This window comes from Melopsittacus undulatus, chromosome 13, assembly GCF_012275295.1.
Source record: "Melopsittacus undulatus isolate bMelUnd1 chromosome 13, bMelUnd1.mat.Z, whole genome shotgun sequence".
In the NCBI taxonomy this organism is placed as follows: Eukaryota; Metazoa; Chordata; class Aves; order Psittaciformes; family Psittaculidae; genus Melopsittacus; species Melopsittacus undulatus.
Genome location: NC_047539.1, coordinates 8364939 through 8386710, shown reverse-complemented (window position 1 = coordinate 8386710; position 21772 = coordinate 8364939). Strand labels below are relative to the sequence as shown.

The 21772-nt window shown below is 47.8% G+C and overlaps 1 protein-coding gene and 1 long non-coding RNA gene across 2 annotated transcripts in view; one reads left to right on the top strand and one right to left on the bottom strand.

Annotated features, from left to right (window-relative positions):
- LHFPL7 (LHFPL tetraspan subfamily member 7) overlaps nt 1-21772 on the top strand; it is a 62358-nt gene that overhangs the window by 3646 nt on the left and 36940 nt on the right. The window contains exon 2 of the mRNA XM_034068858.1: nt 7455-7593. Within this exon, the coding sequence (XP_033924749.1) occupies nt 7455-7593 (139 nt within the window). The remainder of the gene's footprint in view (nt 1-7454; nt 7594-21772) is intronic.
- On the bottom strand, nt 2610-6456 carry LOC117436885 (uncharacterized). Its single transcript, XR_004550216.1, has 3 exons — nt 6360-6456; nt 4325-4453; nt 2610-2744 (listed from the first exon to the last, which is right to left on the bottom strand). It is a non-coding gene; the product is annotated as an uncharacterized lncRNA (long non-coding RNA).

The window sequence follows — 21772 nt, the reverse complement described above, 5'->3', positions numbered from 1 at the left end:
TTTTCCCAGATAGTCTCCAATTATTTTCAGGCTTTGCCAAGCATATAATCTAAAATAACAAAAAGCTGATCCGCCCATGATGTTCGGGATAAAACCACATGGACTGTTTGCCTATGAAGCCAACAATGCCCTGCTAGAGCAGAGCACAAAATAATCCATTCAGGACATGGGGGAAGGCTTTGCAAGGCTCCAGGAGTTCCCTGAGTGGGTCTTTCCTGCTTTTTTGCCCATAGCAGGACTTGAGAAGACTGAGCAAAGCTTAATGAAAGTGGACAGTAAACCTGCTTACCCTGCTGAAAGGTTTCATAAACCTCCATTGATGGCTTCTCACTGTGTCAGTTCAGTGCTGGGCTCCTGACATAATCTGAGGTTTGCCCAGTGGGGACAGGTTTGTGGAGCTACACAGCAGCCTTTTTCCACAGTGAAAAGCACATGGGATGCTCCTGGAGATGGGAAGATATTTGGAAAATCCATAATTTCTAGCATAGGCTCTGGCACAAGGGAGAGCTGAGTATTTTGTGAGTGCAATGTCACTTAAGCAGGGAGCCATGTGTGAGACTGGCTCTTGGGCAGTCTGCTCTATCTCTGGGGGCCATGTATCAGGCCAGCATGTTAATTTGGGATTATCAGGAAATCAACTTTTAGCTCCTCATCCTAAAAATTTCCCAAGAGAGCAGATCCTTCACAGCTTACTCTCTACACCAGTTAGTTTGATTTTTAGTTGCACTTATACAGCCTTGGCAAGAGGTGTTAAGTGCTCAGCAATTCGTTTAAATCACCATCTTCTTCTTTAGGCATATTACCTTGCAGTAGACTGTCTCCCTTCACTAGCCACCCAGAGGTTTTTGACCTATGTTAACAGAACAGAAAATACCTGGTGTTGGAGAAACCTCTTAATTCCTGGGCTCTGTCCCATGCTTCAGTGCCCACACAGCAAATCATGACCAGGACTCACTGACCATTGAACCACTCACCATTAAGCTGGGCTGAAATGGATGCTGATGCAGGACCAGCTTACGCATGGGCCACAGAAGATCAAATTGATTGAAAATACAGACTGCTCCTAGCATTAATTCTATCAACTCTGTTCTCAAGGGGAGATGGAAGCTGCTTTGCTTAAACAAAGGTGTGGAGAGGAGGATATTAGCCACAGTGTCGCTGCTTGAGCTGCAGGGTCAGGGGCTGGGCAGCAGCCAGGGCTTAGCTGTGTCTGCTCATGAGAGTGATGACCAGTTCATGCTGGGTCATGACCATGCATGACCAGAAACCTGCTTAACAAATAGTGAGTCCTGAACCCTGCATCTTGGGAAAGGCCTTGCATTTCCCCTTTGTGGGGCTCAGAGTCTGGCACAGGGTAGCAAGGACATAGCAGAGATATTTTGATGGTGGGACATTCCCTCCATCCTCTTGAGACTGTAAATCCCACTCCCTTTGGGCTCCTCTCCACTGGGTTTGTAAGGAAAAGGCAGATGGGAGAATTTTGTGACCTATGGGGTGATCCCCAGCAAAAGACAATGAGCCCAGCTTTGCTGCCAGCACCAGGAAAGGGCTTATCCCAAGGAAGGATAATAACAGAGTGCGGGTAAGAAGGCCTGATCTGGTACCCAGCAACAGCACACGGCTTGCTGCTAATTAAAATTTCATTAAGTTGGTTCGAATCCCTTGATGGAGGTCACAGGCACACCATTGATGTGCTAATGTCTTACTTTTTCCCTTTCTTTTCCTCTTTCACCACTATCCATCATCCTCTTAGATAAAGCAGTACCATTAGGAACTGCTTTCCAGTTTCCCCAGATGCAGTGGCACTGGAAGAAAGACAGCCATAATTAATCAGACATATTAGCTGTCTCTTATATTCTTCCTAATTAAAAAAGGGCCTCATTTGTTTTTTCCTTGAATCGTTTTGGGCATTAACCCCTCTGGTGTTAATGTTGAATGCCCTGGTTAGCTTGGAAGTGGGCAAGATACCTGGAAGGTCAGGACTGGCTGAGCTGTGGGGGATTTTGCTGAATTTTGTGTGCGAGCAGCTAAATGGGAGCTGGGGAGAGGTACCTCCCTGTGTGTGCTGTGGTGCTGGCAGGTACCCATCAACCAAATCCTTCATTTGAAGGGGAAGAGATGAGGACTGGAGCCACCTCCCTAACAGCATCATGCCTGTGGCTCCACATTACTGCTGGGCTGGTTTGGGGAGGTTGGATGCATTCCCACTGGATGAGTCTGAGCATTTCCCAGTGCTGCTGGCCAGGGATCAGCATGTGCTTGGGAGCAGGATGGAGAAAGAAGATCAAATAGGAAGGAGAAAGCTCTCAGATGGCACTGAAAGGAAGGTAATTGCTGAGGAGGAGAAGATGAGGACGTGTGGGATCCTCTTCCTGGCCGTCGCTTTAATGCTGACCAGATGGCGGATGTTTGTTTCTGTGATTTGTGTGGGGGAAATAGGAACAAGCTGCGAGGCCTGATCCACCCACCCCTGTGCACTCAGCATCTCCTGCAGAGGCAGGCACCTCACTTGTGTCCAGGTGGATATTCCTGGGTTTTACCCACCTTTGTCCAAGGAGAAGGCACTACTGTTCCGGGTGCAGGGCAGTCTCATCCAGCATCAAACTTACCAGAAGGCATGGGAGGAGCGAAGGACCTCACAGCCACATGGTGCTGGTACCAGCAACTTGCAGGGGAGCTCAAAGACCTTGTTGGGTGCTGGCGTGGATGGAAGGCAGCTTTGCTGCTCCAGTGCTGCTGCTGCCCTGAGGACAGATACTAGTCTGAGTATTTGCACTGATTCTTTTCAGCTCTCTTTATTTGCCCTCCAACAGGCAATGGTGACAGCTTCTCCTCTACCAGCAGCCATGCAGCAGATCCAGACTCAGGTGCTAACATCTGCTTCCCAGCATCAACCTCTGGTGTGGCCTCCTGGGTCCTTGCCAGCACTGCTGCAAACCCCAAAGTGCAGGTCCCCACTCAGCACCCAAATCCAGCACCAATTTCTTTTTTATCAATGTTAACCCCTCTGTTTTCCATTCTGTTTCTGCCTCTCCCGGTACAGCACCATCCAGTTTAACCCCAAAACATATTCCCTAACAAATATTTAATCACACAGAGCTCTGATGAGAAGGGACTGCATGTAAAAAAAAGGAAGAAGAAAATAATTTGCTTACTTTTGCAACCTCTTCTCTTAGAGTTGATTTTACAGCCAGTTTTTTCCCATTTAGTCAGGGTTTCTCAGACCTTTTCTGCCTCAACAGATAGCCCAGAAAGCCAAACATGCTCTGACTTTCACTCTTTTCTATTTTTACTTAGCCAATGGCTTTATTTCCTAATGATTTAGGGTATTTACTTTCTGCTCCCATTTGCAAAGATGCTTAAGCACTTGAGCAGGACTGAAATACACAAGCAGTCTGTAACCTTGCCCTCAGCCTACTGCTCTGTGTACCATGGTGCCCATCCGGGATGGCAGTGATGGCAGGAGCTTTGCCAACTTGGTTTATCTCTGCCAAGCCAAACACCAGGTACCATTTCTCAGCTCTAACTCACTGGACAAGACAGCTTTTCCTCCCTTTGCCCTTTTCACTTTAAACTGCAAAGACCATGGCTGCTGGCTTCACAAGATGGGTTAACTTTTAAAAGCTTCTCATTAGGGATATTAAGTTATTCTTTCCAGGATAATCAGTGTGTGACATTTTAATTTGGAGGGGGTTTTTTTGGTGGATGAAACAGCATCCTCAGCAGATTTATTGCTTAGTGAATGGCAGAGTCATGGCACGTGTCAGACCTGTAAAATATTAAAATAATGGGTAGGGGATTGTTGTTAATCAGTATTTATCACACCACATAAAGGCATATTTACAGTCCCACCAGGGGACTATTCATTTGTTTGGGGATAAACAATTAATCTCACTGGGAGTGGGAGCAGAAAATCTGACAAGGGTTTTATGCCTTTTCCCAGTGTGGCAGAGGCAGGAGAGCTCACAGGCCAGGGCTGCTGGGCTCCCCAGGGGTCTCCTGTCATGCAGACATTGGTCTGCAATGCCTGGGGAGAGGCAGCCCACCAAGCAGTGAGGTCCTGCTTCTCCCTGGCTGGTTTTCCACTGGAAGCTGTGCTCTGTTGTGATGAATGGGCTTTTTCCTTCCCCTGCCTGAGCTGGGCCCTCACAGATGGCCTTGTTGCATCCCGTTTGTTTCCCTCCCTGTCTATTTTTGGGTTTCAGCCTTTGCATCCTGTTTCCTGCATCCTTTCTGCTCAAGATGCAACAGGCACAAACAGGGAGGAGACAGAGAGGTGCTGCACAGTTGGAAGGAGAGGGTTTTAGCTGCTACTGTTGGGTACCTTTGCTCCATGGACTTCTTCAAACTTAAGCCTTATTATTTTTCTTCAGAAGCAGCTGTTTGATCTGCAGGTATGACTCCAGTACAGGGCAGGAGCACTTGGGACAATTCCCAGGCAAGGAATTTGAACCTGGAAGGGTTACAACAAAACCAAAAGTTTCTGGTTTACAAGAGCATATCCAGTGTTTTGGCAGGTAATACCAATGCATTAGGGAAAGAAGTTCACACCTTCTGTTTCAGCAGCTCTAGCAATGGTGAACCAGTGTAACGTAGGAACCAGACTAAGACCACCAGCTTACAGCAGGGTCTCTTACAGTCTGTCCTGAAGTGCCCCATACCTTTCCCTATTGCCACCTATTCTGGGGCAGCTGCATCACTGCCATCCCTTATGTCCCACAGCAAAACTGCTCAGCTGCATTACCCCTTCTGCCCCCAGAGCTGCTTGGTGGCTGTTCTGTGGCTCAGCTTTCCTGGCCCACGTGGCAGAAAACAAACCTCACTCTTTACCTACACCTATTGCCCAGATGAATTTTAACACATTTATTCAAAATGAGAACTTAGTTCCCTTTGCCATGGCCTGGTTGGATTTGGTCTGTTTTTGGCCAACACCACATCAGGGTGCTGTTGGTCCCAAGACCACACAGTCTTGCTGCTGCTTCTAAGAACACTGATGGCAGAACCTGAACCAGACCCAGCTCATCTTTCAGTGGCACACACACCTGCACACATCCTGTTTGCACTTTGTTTTGGCAGTATGTCCTCAAAAATACCTTTGCACCTTTCTGTGGGGGTTAGTAGCTCATAGGTTGTTTCCAACAGAAGCTGTGAGCTTTTAGGGGATTTGCACTACCATAATTAAGAAGAACATGGATCATTAAAAATAATGTGCTTCACACAAGAGAGGAACAAGCCTGCTTCACAAGACCCCTTTCTGCTGAAAAATTCATCGCACTAAATAATTAATGGGCCTCGTGAAGGAGGATGGTTTAGCAGGTTGCTGGGTGGAATTCAGATACTGGGCAGAGTAATCCTTTTATGAGTCCACGTTTCCTTCCTGCTGGCCTTGGAGCAGTGAGGATTGGCTGCTCTCTTCATGGGACCTCAAGCTAGGAGGGTACCTGTGTAATAGGGTCCCCCATCCCACCCCAATCCCTGTGGGTCCCTCCTGGAATATGGATGGGGAAAGGTGCTTGTCCCTGCTGGGGTGTCCCAACCTCTTCTGCCCTGGAGCAGCACTTGTCTCTTCAGGTCTCAGTGGCTTGGAAGGCCCCAGGGAGGAGCAGACAGACCTGCTGCCACAGCCTCTCCTTTTCTCCCAGTAGCTGTTTGCACTTTGTGCCTTTTACATTACATGTCAGGAATTAATTTATTGCTGGGACAGCATTTTCATTGCTTGTGCAGTGTATAAATAAGCTATAAATAAGATGCACTGGGGTGCCAGGGTGGTGCCTGTGCTTCCCTGGCCTGTTACTTGCCAGCACTAGTGTGTCTCTTTTTGGAGCAGTGGCAGCTCCCAGGCAGGACCCTGCAGCCAGTGGTTCTGCCACAGCACCAGCCAGTACAACTGCTACAAACACCTCAGCAGTAAATCAAGCAGGAAGATGTAGGGCAGTGCTAGACCTCTGGAGCAGCACTGCATGCTGGAGGGATTTTTTAGCTGGTTGGATTCCATCACAGGGTAAACCCAATTCCTCTGCCCCCCGAGCCTGCCTGTGGTTCCTCAGCATAACTTACATTTTAGCAGATTATTTATGTCTTTGGTGGTGGTGAGGGGGACACAAATGGAAACACGTATTGGGTTTGTTCCTATAGTAAACAAAAAACTCAAATATAGGGGAAACCTAAGAAAGGAAAATTGTGCATTTCTACCCAGAGGGCTGGACAAAGGCAGGTGGAGGAGGGACCTGAGCTCCTTAGAGCAGCTCCTGCACAGGTTATGAAAATGAGGCTCATTAGAAAGATGGGGATGAGACCTTTCTTAATAGCTGTGCTGCCTTAGGGAGCCATGGGGTGGATGTTACTGCAGAGTGACTTACCAAAGCCAGAAGTGTTTCATGGAATTTGCCATGAAATGACAGGTCTTGATGTGGCTGCCACAATCCTGGGACTGAGGTACCCTCGTGCTGTTTGAACGCTGCCATGAGATGGGTATGGGAGGAAGAGCACACATCTCCTCACTGCCCTGGCCCACACTGTGCCCTGGCTGGGCTGGCATGTGTCACTGCTGGTGTAGGGACTGTCCTGCTGCCAGTGCCATCCCATTACAAGTGTAACCTGCAGGGGGGACAGAAACAGTGACAATGCAACAATTGGGTGCCCATACCAAAGATCAACTGGTTTGCTATGAATTAGTGCTTTTCCCAGTTTTAGGTGCTGATGCAGCTTGCATCTTAAAGCCAGAATATTAAATAGCAAAATTGCTTCTACCCCTGCCAGGTGATGGCAGGGAGACAGGCTGCAGGTTGTGCTGGCCTCCCTTTTTACTGCCCCTCTGTTCTGCCCCCAGGGGAAAACTGCCTGCCAGGTACTCCTATAGCCTCCAGTGAGGCTGGGTTTGAATAACAGTCCCAAATGACCCAGTTTTGTTGCAAAAGAAGCTAAATCAAAGCCATGTCTGCTGCAGGGATGGAAGGGCTGGAGGGCTGCTGAAGGTGGGTGAGCTGGGCTATGGGGTGGAAGCAGCCTGCTGTGTCAGCAGATCTGGCTGCAATGAAACCTTTGCAGTAGTAGGTTCCCCACTGTGGAGCATCATTGGCAAAGTACCCTCTAATTGCCAGGCATGCAGGAGCAGGCACTGTCACAAGGTAAGTTTCAGCTCTCAGTGGAGGCACTGACATGCGTCGCAGGCATCTAATGGCACTTGTATTAGTGACATAGCCCTTCATGCATGTAATACATTTGCTATTATCGCCATAGCCCAAAGAGTAATAACCCCTAGGATCAGGTGAAACATGGGCTTAAGACTTAATAGTGAATTTAAGCAATAGAAGAAGGTGTAAGCAACAGGAGAAGGTGAGATAAGCTGCCCATGATGAGGCTCCACTTCTTACCTGAAGAGGGGAATTCGTGGGGTGGTGTCACTGTGCTGGTTGTGGGGGATCACCTTGCTGACAGCCTCCATATTCTTTCAGACAAGTGCCGTGCTGTGTGCAGGTGGCTGTGCCCTGCTGGCCCTCAGCTCGCTGCTGGCCATCGTCGCTGTCCTGCTGCCTGGTGGAGCCTGTGAGAGGAGAGTCTGCACCCTGGCTGGCTACATGCAGACAGCAGCAGGCAAGTGATGGGGACTTTGCTCTTTGGGGTTGAAAAGTGGGGTTTCCTCAGGATGCTGCCTGGCCATTCACAGCATCCTGTATGTCAGCAGCAAGAGGCGCTTGCAAACTCTAACCAACAGTGGCAGAAAAGTGAGTGGCCCTTCATTTAGCAATTGCCACCTACATCCATCCTTATAAAATCTACTGAAAATGACTTTCTTGATGCTGCATTGGCTAATGCAGATGGGAGAAGGCAGGCGGCTGGGGCGGGTCCATCCCTGTGCTGTGGAAGGACAAATCCCAAATGAGACTTTTCTCCCCACCCAGCCGCATCTCTGGGAGCTGAAAGCATTGGACCAAACCACCCCAACTGGGACATAAGCCATGACAGGAGATTAAACTGCCCATCATGTCTGTGGCTGATAACAAACTCCTTTCCTTGGAGAAATCCTCGGGGCCAGCTAGGCTTCCTTATCTGCTCAGCAGCATTCAAGCTGCTTTGGAGGGCAATCCCGTTACATGTTTTCCTCACCAGGGCTCATGCAGCAGGAGCTGATTTGGGAACAGATGGAAAGGCCTGGCCTGTTAGCCTTGGCTGCTCCAGCTCAGCTAGGCTGTGGGTCCATGGAGGCAGCTGCTCCTGCCTGTACCCCATTATTACTGACCTGTGCATCATTTGGAGGCAAGAATTCGGAGATTCCCATCACCCTTCTGTGCTGGCTGGTGGCTGCAGGACAGAGGAGGCCCATGCCAGTAGATCTTAGCCCCAGCATGGGGATGGTGTGGGTCACTGAGATGTGGCTCAGGGTGGCCTCCTGTGCAGGGGATAAGTGGGACAGAAAGGGGTCCGCATCACCTTTGCCTGGGGGGTGGCACATCACTGCTGTGTCTGCCCCTGCAACAAGAGGCAAGCAAGGGATTAGGAAGAGTCCCTGGAAAGGAAACTGACTGTGGCAGATAAATACAGATGAGGCTCTCTGAGGGGTTTGGGTAATATTGAACAGGCTGTAAATAAACTGTAGGCTCTGAGTGTTACTGACAAATTAAAATTTACTGGGTATGTTCAAGCAAGCTAATGGGTGGCTTCAAACCCTGGCAGTGCCTCGCTAAGCATTTTGTATTGTGCTTTTTAATTTTGGTTCACTGTGGATTAATTCCTATTCAGAGCCAGGCAGCCCTGAGTCAACAGAATTAAATGGCTTAATGTATTTGGATTCAGAAATGCTGCCCACCCACCCCCACCTCCCCCAGTTTCTCTCCCTGTTCCTCTCATCTTTATTTAAAATCAGCTGCAACCAGGTGACAGGGAGATAAACTCCTCCCCCTAAATCACACTATCTAATAGAAAAAAGCAGGGAGTTTAGGGTAGATGAATTTATATGGGAAAGTAGAAAAGCAAAGCAAGCCCATGGTAAAGCACCTTTCTGATGGAGGGAGCAGCTTTGCCAGGGGAACCCCTCCAAAACCACCACAAGATGCCAGTGGTGCAATGGGAGGGGGCTGTGTTCCTCTAGTATGTTTCTGCAGTGTGTTTCCCTGAAGCACAGCTCGTCCCACAAGCATTTTCCCTCTGCTTGCCCTGGTATTTGCCCCCTGAAATCCAGATTTTGCTCCCATTTTCTCATTCCATAAAAAACCCTCAAGATGCTTTGCAGAGAACCATAGGCATGAATAAAGAAGCTTAACACTACAGAACATTAACTCTAATTTCTTAATAAAAGAGCCAGGTGCATGACCAGAGGCACTGGGAGATCCAGAATCAGTCCCTGTAGTCTCTGTGCTGTATCAGACAGGTTCCCTGAGCCACACTCACATAAATCCAGGTGCAAAGGCCAAGCTGAACCAGACAGGAATCAATCCTGAGAGCAGCCCCACATCAAGGGCCCAAACACTTTACTGCTGTTTTGAGATCCAAGTTGCTCCTTTTCTAGCCCCAGAAGGAAGGAAGATAAAAACCTTATACAGATAGAGAAGAGCATTCATTGCAGACACAGACATGCCATCAGGGTTCAGAGCCGGGCTAATTGCCACCATATGCTGAACATATGATTCCTGGTGCCTGGCATCCACCCCTTAGACAAAAAAAACCAACCCACCATAGCCACATAAATGACAAGAGGATGATTCCTAACGAAGGGTAAATGAACAGCAGAGCAACACGGAGAGGGGGAAAGGAGAAAAGACAGAACATTTGCTCAGCTCTCACACCCTAAAGGCAAAGGCAAAGCTGCCTGAGAGATTAGAGCTCGCTCCCCAAGTGTGATGCCAGCTCACTAAAATTAAATTTCTACTATACCTCTTCCCAAACCTGCTCAGCAGCACCTCTGAAGAGGCTTAGGAAGCCAAGCTGGCCCCATTTATATGTGGGTTGGGTGGGGGGGGTGGCCCCAACCTCCAGCTGTGGCCCATTGCTGCTGATGGAGATGGGCCCTGGGGCTAACGCCAGGGACAAGGAGTGCAAAAGGGAGTAAAGCTGGTATCTTGCTACGGTTGGTTTTCAGCAAAAGCCTGTTTGCTGGCATTTTAAAATTAGGAGTTGTATCCAGGGAGAAATGTTTCCTGCTGTAAGGAAAAGGAAAGGATGTTCTCCAGCACTGGCTGTGTTTGTACAACCTCTCTGGTGGCTTCTGGGTGCTGTGCCAGGGGCCTGCAGTTTATAGCTGGACATTACAGTTTCTCTCTGCAAAGCTCTCAGGCCAGTTTTCAAGCAGCTGCCAGTGGCAAAGCTGCTGGAAGGAACATGGGGCCACCACAGTGTCCCAGGCACTGACTTCACCCAAGGGCAACTGTTGGTGATGCCCTGGGCTGCCCCAAGGCTCCACTCTGAGCTACTGCAGGCCACACAGGCCCCAGTAGTGTCACTGCATTAGAGGAGTGTCCTGAAGGCTGCAGGGTGCTGAGAGCCAAAGCAGCCTCTGTTGGGTTTCCAGCATGGACCGTTTCTGTTCCCTGGCTCAGGAGCATCTGCACTCCCATGGGAATGGCCTTTCCAGGGGAGTGAGGCTTGCTCCTGTTGGAAACTGAGATTGCAACTGAGGCTGAGTAAACCTCATCAAACAGCAGATCTGGGCAGCTTTCTGCTTTTGGGGCTTGTGGGACTAAGAGAAGGATTACGGGTTTGCTGTTGGATTAAGCTACTGGCACTAAAGAGGACTGCATCTGCTGCTTAGAAAAAGTACCAAGTCTTCCCAGGCGGGCAGCAGGGACTAGCAGCCTCCCTCCACAGCTCCTTTAGCTACCCTAAGGCCTCAATAAAAACCAGGATGGTGTTGCTTTTCAGAAGCTTTTCACCATGAGCTTTTCAGGAAAAGGGCTCTTGCTTTGCTGGTGAGTGGTGGCTGCTCCAGCAGTGGTTAGTGACTGGATGCACCCTCAGCTGCCCCACAGCTGCTGATCCTTTCCCTGGGCTCTGAAACATGCCTGTGAAGTGGGCTGACAGGAGGAGCCTGCAGAGCTTTGCATGTTGTTGAGAGCACAGTTGAGCATGAGGGAAGCCTTAGGGGAGAGTTTTACATTTGCCCCACGCTGCTCTGTGTCTAATCCTACCACCATCAATTCACTGCTCAAGACAAACCCAGTGCTGAGGGCAAATGACCCTGACCTGCCCGTGCCTTTCTAAGGCTCTTTTGGTTTCAAAGAGTAATTTCCCAGCATTGCTACGACAGAATCAGAACAGTCATGAGACTCCAGCACGACAGGCAGAAACTCCCAGTTATGCAATTCCCTTACTTAGCTGCACTTTAATCTCAAATGTCATGGTAGTCCCAAGAGCTTCTTCCTGCAAAATGTGATTGCATTCTGCAGCCAAGATCCCTCTTGCTGGCAGAAGCATGGTGGCATTACAGAGATAGTCTCAGCTTTTGGTTAGTTAAGCAGCAAAGCAAAATGCAGGAGACGTTGTGCTTGTTGAAGTAGCTGGTGATTATTGATCATCAGGTAAGAACACGTCAAGAGAACTGTCAATTTTCAGATCAGTGTGAATCTTTTAAACACACTGTGCTCCAAGGACTGAAAAGCAACCTAGATTAAAATGGAATGTGCCATTCCCAATGGAGTGCTGCAGGATGGGTGGGAGGTTTGCCCCAGCCTTGAGATGCAGTCATGTGCTGCAGTTAGCATGGACGTGGCAAGTCCCTGGCCAGGAGGCTGTCTTAGTGCCTGTGTCACAGTGCTACTTAGGAAGGCAACGTGTGGTCACTGTCCCCATTGTGCCTCCTGTCCCACACTGCATCTCAGCCTACCTTTGGGATCAATGGTGCTGTGTTTTGTCCAACTTGTGCAGGCTCTGAATGGCACACAGCACTGTCATCCACATCCGTATTGATCCCTCAGACTAGTATTGATCAGCCTGGTGACATATAGGTAATGTGTAATTAGTAACTTAGATAAAAACAGCACCAAGAGGGTGTACAACCAAGCTGCCTGGGTCCTCCAAGCTTTGTTAGCGTCTCCACACTTGCAGCAAATAGAGGGATTGTAGCCTGGTAATTGCTGACCTGCTATTAAAAACACTGTGGGAGTCTTCTCTTTGCTGCTGCTGTCACTACCATGAGAGGCAGTTTTGTAGTGTGCCTGATGGGATCTCTGGTGACCACGTACCTGTAGTCATGATTGAAATAATGGCACCAGCAGCTGTTGGGGATGCTGGAGAGCAATGTCTGAGGACGCTGCAGGGGCCGCTGGACAGTGGGGACATGCCCACTGCTCCCAGGGTGCAGGCACAGTCACAGCATGGTCCCTGCAGCACCTCTTTGAGGAGACATAAATAGAGCAGCCACCTGCCCAAGGCAGGGGACAGTTTGGGTTGTGTCACCAGTGCTGCAACCAACACTAACAATGTTCAGGAATGGCTGAGGAAAAGGGGGAGCCAGTCCCAGTTTGTGCAGCTTTTCCACCTGCTCCAACACAGCCTGGGCAGGGGCCGCCCCATAACCAGTTTCCTGATGAGTGTTCTCATGGCTGTGGTGGGAGCCCCATCCTGTTGACAACAAGGATTGTTTGTCATTAGACAGCCCTGGGAATCTGAAGAGGAACTTGGCAGCGGAGGCAAGGGGAAGTAGCGCCCTGTTGTCCAGCCATTGATTTGATTTAAAATCACCCAAAGCTTCCCCCATCCCTGTTTTAAAAATAGCATTTTTATCACAGAGCCCACACGGTCCCTCTTCTTGTGGCAGTAATGTCTTGAAAAACATGCTGAGTCCTGATGCTGAGTATGTTCAATCACCGGAGTAGCATTAAAAAATGTTGCCATAAAGCTGTTTCCAGCTATCCAAGAAAGGTTGCTCAAAACTCTAAGGTTTGTCTAAGCAAGAGAAGTGCCAAAAATAAAGCGAAGTCCAGTCCTGATGTGAAGTGCTCGGACATGAAACTAGCAGCATAAAACATGACCTTGGGGATGGATCCAGCTCCTGGAGTCACAAGGACAGTACTTCTGTTTTCCCATTGCCTTCCTTTTCTGTAAAGAGCAATGCTCCCATCACAGCTGTAATTGCATGATCCTCATCACTGCTTAGCTCCTCATTGCTATCTTCACCCTCTCCCCTCAGTATTTCACATCCTTGCAATAGAGATCCGGTCAGCACCGTTGGAAGCCCTGCTTCCTACCCTGGTGCAATAATTTTTCCCCCTGCTTTCTTTAATTACATTTGCAAAGTTGGAAAACTGCCTTTGGCACATTATTATTCAGTCAGTGAACTCCCACTAGCTCCTGACACAACTAATACATGTCTGATGCTAGGAGCCTGCTGACAGGCCTCTGCTGCAGCCCAGCCCGAGAGGTGCTTTGCTCCAGTGCCAATACTGCTTACGCCTGACTTATGTGTGCTCTCAAGTTTTTCACTCACACTGATGCAGATCCACTTTTGCAGCATTTTTTGCCACTTTGCTCCAGAACTCAGCTCAGTAAAAGCCATAACCATCCTGAGCCTTAGGCTAATGTGCCCAGGAGCAGCACTGTGGAGATGCTGGGCACCAGCACCAAAGCCCAGATGATGGTATTCCACCAGTCTCTGCAAGAGAATTTGATGAACTCCCATGTTGAAACAGACAATTGACTTTTTTTCCATCTACCTTCCAAGTGGGAGGTGTCACCTGGGAGTATGTTGCAAGGGAGCAAAATGAACTTGCCAGATCTGCAGATCGACAGGCATGAAAGTGGAACCACAAACATCGACTCAACTTCGGCCTTTCACTGGAGGAAATTTCTGTTCCTGCTGAAAAAGTAATTTCTCCATGCTCTTTGGTGCATACATTCATGTGACAGATCATCTTGGTTTGAGAACCATTTCATTTTACTTTGAAAACCTAAAATCTTCAGTGGAGAGACAGACCATTAAACTTCACAGTAAAAGGGAGAAGGGCTGGCAGCTTTCCTAACAGCCAGGTTAAGGGTACATTAGCCTTCCCATGGTTTAAGCTCATCTCATACAAGGTGCAGAGTTGCTGAAGGGGAAGGGGCCAGATCCTGGCTGCACTGTACAGCAGCTGAGCCCCACTTCACCTTCCATGAGAGAAGTTATGAATTCATTTCCATCAAACAATTGGACAGTTTTCTTTCTTCTCTTTAGTTCTCAAACTCTGCTTTGCTTTTTTTCAGGTACAGTTCTACCAGTTGGCACAAACCCTGTGACTTGGTGCCTTTGCCCTCCCTTCAGGCAAGGAACACAGCAGGAGCAGTGTGTCTGGGCTAATGCTGGAGGCAGGGTATTTCTCTCTACATGAGTAGCCTCATTGAGAGAATAAACCAGCCATGTCCTTTCACTGGTTTCTTGGAAAAGGGCAATACATTTCCAGTGACATCAGTGACAGAAGCAATATCTTTTCATTGCTGTCATTGAAAAAGAGCAGTTTTATACTGTGAGAAAGGACTAGTTCTGTTGTACAAAACATATTTCCTATTGCCTTAAATCTGGTGAAATCCTTGTCATATTAATATGTGGCTGAATTGCTTCTCTTTCAACAGTTCTCCTGGGGATTTGAGTTTAGGCCAGTTACAGCATTTGGATGCAGTAACAGTCCATAAAAAGTACATTTTGTAAATAATAACAGTGCTTTGTAATAAGTGGGAACAACAAAGAACAAGTGCCACTGAGGCTCCAAAGCCTCTGAGGAAATACAGGCCAGCCCCAAGGATCCCAGCACTGTGCCAGAGCCATATCTTTCAGATGGGAAAATCTATACTTCAGTTCTAGAGGGAATTTGTTTCCCTTTGTCTGTGTTACTTTCCATTCAGTTTACAGGCAGTTTGTTGCTCCTTCTTCTACAATGCAGGGCATTTACTCTCATTCTATCATTTCCAAGGTACCAGCATGGAGCTCAGGGGTGTTATCAGAAGGTTCTTCCAGCCATACCTTTCCTAGCAAGCTCTCTCACATCACATGAGCTTTTGGGGAGAGATGGCTTTGATTATTGTTCATCTTTTGTGGATCTTAACTGTGCTTGTTGGTTACTGCAGGAGAGAACCACTGCATGAGAGGGTCCTTCTTCCCATTTAAGTTCAGGCTGCTGGTAGCACAGAAAGGACATCATAAACCAGCTCCTGCAAAGCTTCAGAGCATCTATCACTTAACAGCTGTCATTAGTGGCTCCCCAGCCTGCTTATTGCATGCCCACAGTGCTGGGAAGAAGCGTGTCTCCTTACCTCCTTGCTATGTGATTGTGAGCTTCAGGTGGTATTTCCCTTCAGAAACAGTTTGGCTTTTCCCTTTTTTCCCCTGGCTTGGCTCATGTTTGTATCTGCTGTTGCTGGGAAGATGGAGACAGCCCCTTGCAAACCCCTTCCAGGGCCACCTGAATATCCTCCTTTGCTATGGGAAACGGAACTCCCAGCTGAATTTTATGCATCCTGAAGCAATTACATAAATGTCGCATGATCTTTATTGACTCATCCATCTGGACTGTGTGGTGTAATGCTGAGAAAAAGATTCCCATTCTCTTCAATGCTAACAGGGAGCTCAGGACTCAGAGGCAGTTTGTAGTTCAGTCTGCTCAAGAGAAGCATGCATTTTAGGGAGTTTTGGTCAACCCCAGTGTCCAACCCTTGTTGTGTCTGTCAATTTTGGAAGGTTTTGGCCCGTTACAATGTGCTAATCCAATATTAGCAGCATGGAAAACAGACTCTGGCTTTTGTGTCAGATATAAATGTTTGCTGGGCTGGTTGGATCCTGACTAATGTAACAGTCAACTGAATGTGGGGATGGACAAGGACCCGTCAGGACACAGCGATGAGGGCAGCACATACAGCCATCTGTCAAGCACCAGCATGCTGCCCTGAAACCTGAAAGTTGATGCCAGATTTAGGATGAAGCAGTGAGCCTCTATGTGCTTCAAAATCTGTCCTCCTGAGATTAGATGAAGCTCACACTATCTGTAGATTCACCTGGAAAGTTATTCTGGGGCCTTGCTGTTGCTGTACAGTGGAGATGTGTTGGCCTAGCCTTGGTGAGCAAGGTGATAAATCTGCGTTGCAGCTGCTCACTGTCCTTTGTGTTGCAAATTGCCCAGGCAGTTAAAAAAGGCTGTGCTCATGCATCAGCCAGTCCTGCTTTAAGAGAGGGCACAGAGATAGGAGCTGTGAAGGTCAGAAAAAATGGGCCTTTCCAGCACCATAGCCCCAGCTGGCCAGCAGGGTCCCAGATACCTGGGTCAGACCTCGCACTGGGATGTGGAGCACTTCAGTCCTGCTTTGCTTGCTCTAGATGAGCATTTGGCTTCAGTATCCTGAATAACTGGCAGAAGGTGCTGGGTAAATTGGGGAACCATACCTGAGAGTGGATGTGTGAGCAGTGGCTCTGGGCCAGATCCCACTTCCTTCTTGCACAGTTTGATAATGCAGGTAGTCTGGCAGAGGTCTCTGTCCTTGTGTGGACACGTAGCACAGCTCCCAGGTGAGTGCTAGCTTGGAAATGTTTTGCTCTGCCTTCCCATCTGAATCTGTGCTGAGTTGTACTTCTTTGCTGGTAAGGAACAGATCTGCTAGGAGGAGAAATTTATCCCGCACTGAGTGTAAACACAGATGGAAACATGGTGAAGCCCTTTTCAAAGTCACAGGAATAAATCTGTCTAAAAGACTCAACATCTGGGGCAGTGAAAGAGCAGGTGGAGAACTAACCCAGGAAAGGACAGTGGTGCTAAGGCATGGCTGTCTGGGGAAAGGGTGCAAACTGTGGGATAGTGGAAGTGTCTAACATGGGGAAATTGCCCCAAAGAGCAACAAAAGGTTCCAGGAAGATTACCATTTGGGATCTTTTCAAAAGACTCCTTCAGTTTTTTGAGTCCTGTGAGTTGCATCCCAGGCACTTTTGATGGGCCAAGCTGGTTGGCTTTTCCCCTGAACTAATCTCATCTGACCTATCTAAGGCAGCATGAGGGGGGATGCAACCCCATGTGTCCTCCAGCTGCTAGGATAAACAGGATTTTGCTCCCTGGTTAAGCAGCAACTGCTATGCTGCAGAAGCAGCTCTGTCCATTGCCCTGGAAGAGCAGACCTGACATAATCACACTGCTGGGAATGAGCTTCACGCTGATGGTTTGGTCAGTTCTTCTGGCCCAAGTGGCACATTTTCTGTGCTTTGCCATAAGAGCACTCCTGGACAAAGGCCTTGGTCCTGAAAGGCTTTACTCACTTGCCTAACCAAAAACCTAAAAACATGGGTAAGGCTTGGATGTCTGAGGAAATGTTAAATAGTGTTCTTCTCCCACCCGTAACCTTGGCAGAGCATGGCTTTGGCTGCTGAAGCTGATAAAATGAACAGCCCCTGTTGCTCCTGGTAGGGATATAAAAATATAATTACTTGAGGAGTGACTTACGATTCAGTGAAACAAGGATCTTCTCCTTTTTGATTGAATTATGCAGCAGTATTCCTAGAAGACTGGAAGCAGATGGTGAGCTCTGGCCAGGCATTTAACAGCCTGAGTTACTGTGTGGAAGGGAGGGAGCTGAGCAAGGCTGCAACATGTCACTCCTGCCTTTCTGCTTGCCTTGGATCACCGTTGTAGTGTATTCCCTGGGAAAGGAGAGGCTGTAGGTTAGGGTGGGATGGGCTGTTGCAATGGATGGAGGTGTGGAGCATGTCCAGCAGCAGAGGGCTGTTGCAGCAGCAGCATGCAGCGCAGGTGGCTGCAAAAAAAGGCAAAAATGTTGCTTCTGCAAAGCCAGTGCTGCTTTGGTCCCAGGTCACCCATGGTGACAGCAATCCCAGTGTATGTTGTTACAGGACCATGTGGACCTGGGAGGTGGCAACTGGCCTCCTGTCATGCAGGCTAGCTCCCATCCCTTTGGGCCCAGGAGGAGCACAGATAAATGCAGACAGTCCCCTGGGCTGGGCTGGAACAAATGCTGCTATATAATTTGTGCTTCACTGCTTCTTCTGCCCCCATATATCTTGAGCACATCAATAAAATCAAACAGACTATTAGCAGCGTGTGGTATTATCAGCTGTGGATGTGTGTGCTGTGCATCAGGCAGCCGTGCAGCCTGCATTTTATGAAGTGAGCTGCTCATACTACTGCTGGGGTTGCTGCAATTATCACACCCCTCACAGCTGGGCAATACTCTGGCTTTTATGAGCTACCTTAAATCAAAGGCCCTTTCTTTTTAAAGAGAAATTAACAGTTCTATCCCTTTCTATATTTTTTTACTGGCATCGCAGCCAGCAGATTATGAGGTGAGACACAAATCTTGTTGCTGAGTTGTGCCTACTGCATTGTCTTTTTGCATATTTGTATCAAATAAGCAAATGTTCTTTTGGAGCTCTGAAGTCCTTATGAGGGAGACTCATTTTCTGCTACCACGGTCTCTTTGTGCTGAGTGGGTGATGTATGAAAAGGAATTGCAAATAGCTGTTTACAGCAAGCAAAGTCATGGAACAGCCCACTTCAATTTCTGCTATCTGTTGGAGACTGTTGTCAGTGATGGTCAAAATTAATTAAGCAGGAAGGAAGAGAGCAGGGAGGCAGTATGCATCCAGTTCTGACACTGAAATATTAATGGTGAGCTAATCAAGAAAGAGTATCTATGAATATCTAATCAGTTTGCATTTTTACTGAGGCAGTGAACTTCTGGGCCACAACCGTTTCCAGGGGTGTCAGGAGAGGAGCTGGCTGCCTGATCACTCTATCTGGAAATAAACAAAAACCTTGTGCTTCCATCAGGAGCTGAGGCACATTTGTCTTTTGCACCTCACAGTTGTGCTGCCACTGGATGCTGCTGTATGCTCCCCATTGTCACCTACAGCAGCCAGGTCAGAGGGTCCAGCCCACAGCATCCCCCATGCTGTGCTCCTTCCTCCTCAATGCTAGAGGGCACTCAGAGGGTTCAGCTCCTCCAGGACTGAGCTGCAACATTCAGTTGCAGCTGTCCGCATCCAGTCTTGGCAAAAGCCCAAAACAGCATAGGTTTAAACACAGGACCTCTCCCTTTCACTGCATGCCTGGTGCAGAGCACAGTGCAGGAGGCAGTGGGCTGTGTGCCTCTCTCTCCTGCCAGTGTGTGACCGGTGTTTCCAACTCAAGTTTCCAGGCTGTTGTGGGATAAACAGGGGATGGTTGTGTCATAGGGTCAGGATGCACTGCAGACCCCCAGTGCTTGCTTTGGGTACAATGATTGCAGAGGGGACTCAGCTGCTTTCACTGATCCACCACACAAGCATGAGAAAATGGGAAGAAACAATCTGGTGGCAAAGCTGGACTGATTCTAATCAAAGTCACAAAAGTAAATATCACCTTTGGGTGCCAGGAGGAGTCAAGTGACATTTCTCTCTCTAACATCAGCGTAATGAGGGCTGTGGCTTTGGAGATTTGTATTGCTCTGCTTCTGCAAACAGTTCCCTCCTCTAACCTCTTGGAAATTGGATTTTGTGGGGCTGAGCAGTTTGTGTGCAGCAGATAGCAGCAGGACTGATAAGCAGAAACCTGTTTACACACTCATTCATATCTAATGCTACAACTGGGCAAGGGACTGCCTGGATTATTTTTTATAAGTTTGTTTTTTTCCACACTATCAAATGTAATTCTTTTGGCTTGGTATCTTGTTGCTGCTTAACAGGGAGAAACCTGAGCTGGGCAGTTTTAATAGGCAACAAATGTGGAAATAATGTGAAGCAAAAGGATGAGGTAATAAGTAAATCTTAAATAATAAGGAAGAATTGAGTGGTGATCAGTAGGGGATAGTGCACTTACACTTTCTTGCAAGAGGTGGTATTTCACATATTGCCAAGTTAGCAGGAACTGGTCACAACCCCAAACACAGAGAGTCCTGGCATGTCACTCTGACAGCAACAGGGAGCTTCTGTGAAAGGAAAATGGAAAGTAGATAGTATCAGTTAAGAATAGCAGGGAGGTACCAGGGGTGTCCAGGAACGTGGTTGCATCTGTGCCCTGTGGTCTGTAGCAGTGAGAAACCTTGCTCCAGGTGCATGGGCACCATGATGCCCAGCTCCAATTCCTTTGGACTGATGGTGGAGTGAGTAGCAGAGGTTTCTCAAGAAGGAGCACTCTGAAATGTGCTTTTCTGTTGCTCCAGTAAGACCCAAATCTGTCAGCCTTTAGGGCTTGCTGTGAAGGTCATCTGTGAGCAAGGCTAATTATTTCAAGCAAAGCAGCAGGCTAATGCCACTAACCTGCTCCCAGGACCTAAGCTCTGCCCTGTGCCTTGGCTGTGTAGCTGCACATGAGCTGCAGGGAATTACAGATGCAGGGGGTGTATGTTAAGCCAACAGATACAAACATAACCCACTGGTAAGTACCATGAGCACAAAGAGGGAAACACACATTTTTCATAGCTGATTCATGCGGTTGTCATGAAGATGCTGTTCAAGCCAGAAAGTAGTTATCTCTTCTTTCCGCCGTTTAATTTTCTTTAATCTGCTCATGACATTTATTGAAAGAAATGTTTTACGCACATCAAAGCCAAAGATTTCAAAACATCACATGAAAAATAATTTAAGGTCAGCTCAAGGGAGGATACAGTAGCAAACATGAGGTGGAAGATTCTAGTTTCTACAAGGAAGGTCTCTGCAAAATGAGAGGTCACATTAATCTGTGGCCCAAGGGTGCTTCATTTGGACCTCTGGCAGTAGCTGCAAATGGTGGGCTTTGTGTGTTGTGAAACCTTCACCAATCTAAGCAAGGCTGTCCTTCATATGAACAGGTTCAAAATGAAAGATACCTGATAACATCTTTTCAGGAGCCTCTTCATGTGGGCTAAGAGTTTCCTAAAGCTCTGCCCAACGTTGGCCCAACTTGCTTTGCCTGGGGCAGTGCTCACAGGGATATGTGCAGAGCTGAGCCATCCTTTGCCTTCACTCTTCATAAAAGTGTTGCTGCTTCTCACATGATTTAATGAGCCAAAGCACTTGACAAATTGAACGAGTTGCTGAAAGTGAATCCAATGCAGGGGCCAATCCTGCAAGATGCCTCTGGATGTGTCGAGCATCCCAAATGCCAAAACTGGAGAAAGGGAAATGTATAAGATCCTCAGTAAACGTCTGCATTTAACTCATTTTATATGGGTAGAGGTAACAAGCTGACACAGGTTAATTTATAGCTCAGTTCTATTGCTGATTGCAAAGTACACATTTCCAGCCAGCAATCGTTAGTAAATCACTTTCCCACCGGTTCTCTTGGCATATAAAAGAAATTTCTCCCTTTCCAACATTTAAAAGAATCCTACTTTGTTATACACACCACGACTTTATAGCATTTTGAATATTTAAAAGAGGGTTAGAATCTACAACCTCAACCTTTAGCAAATGTACAGTAACGCGGTAACAAATTTGCCTCGAACAGCTGCTATGTTGGTACCAACTGGCACGAAAAGGAAGGGAGTAATTGGCTTGTTTTCAGATAATTACCATAATTGTAGTGACACCATTTGGATCCCATCGAGCTGCACTCCTGCTGCATGTTGGATAATTTAATAATTGGCAGAATTTAGACTGACAGTAAAGGTAAAGTCAGCGTATGGTGGAGAAATGAGCAGGCTCCTCCCTGTGATGCTGGTACAGGCCCTGCTGTTCTTGCTGTGGAGTTTAGCAATATCTTCAGATTTTGCTGCTTTTCTTAAGCCCTGTGACTAGTTCACACCTTTGCTCCTTTTCTGATGCTTGACCTGATGAGACCACATTTTGTACATTTTTGCTTTGAGATAGATCACTTCAGTCCTAACCAAATTACTTTCTTTGTGCACTATTTTTAGCTGC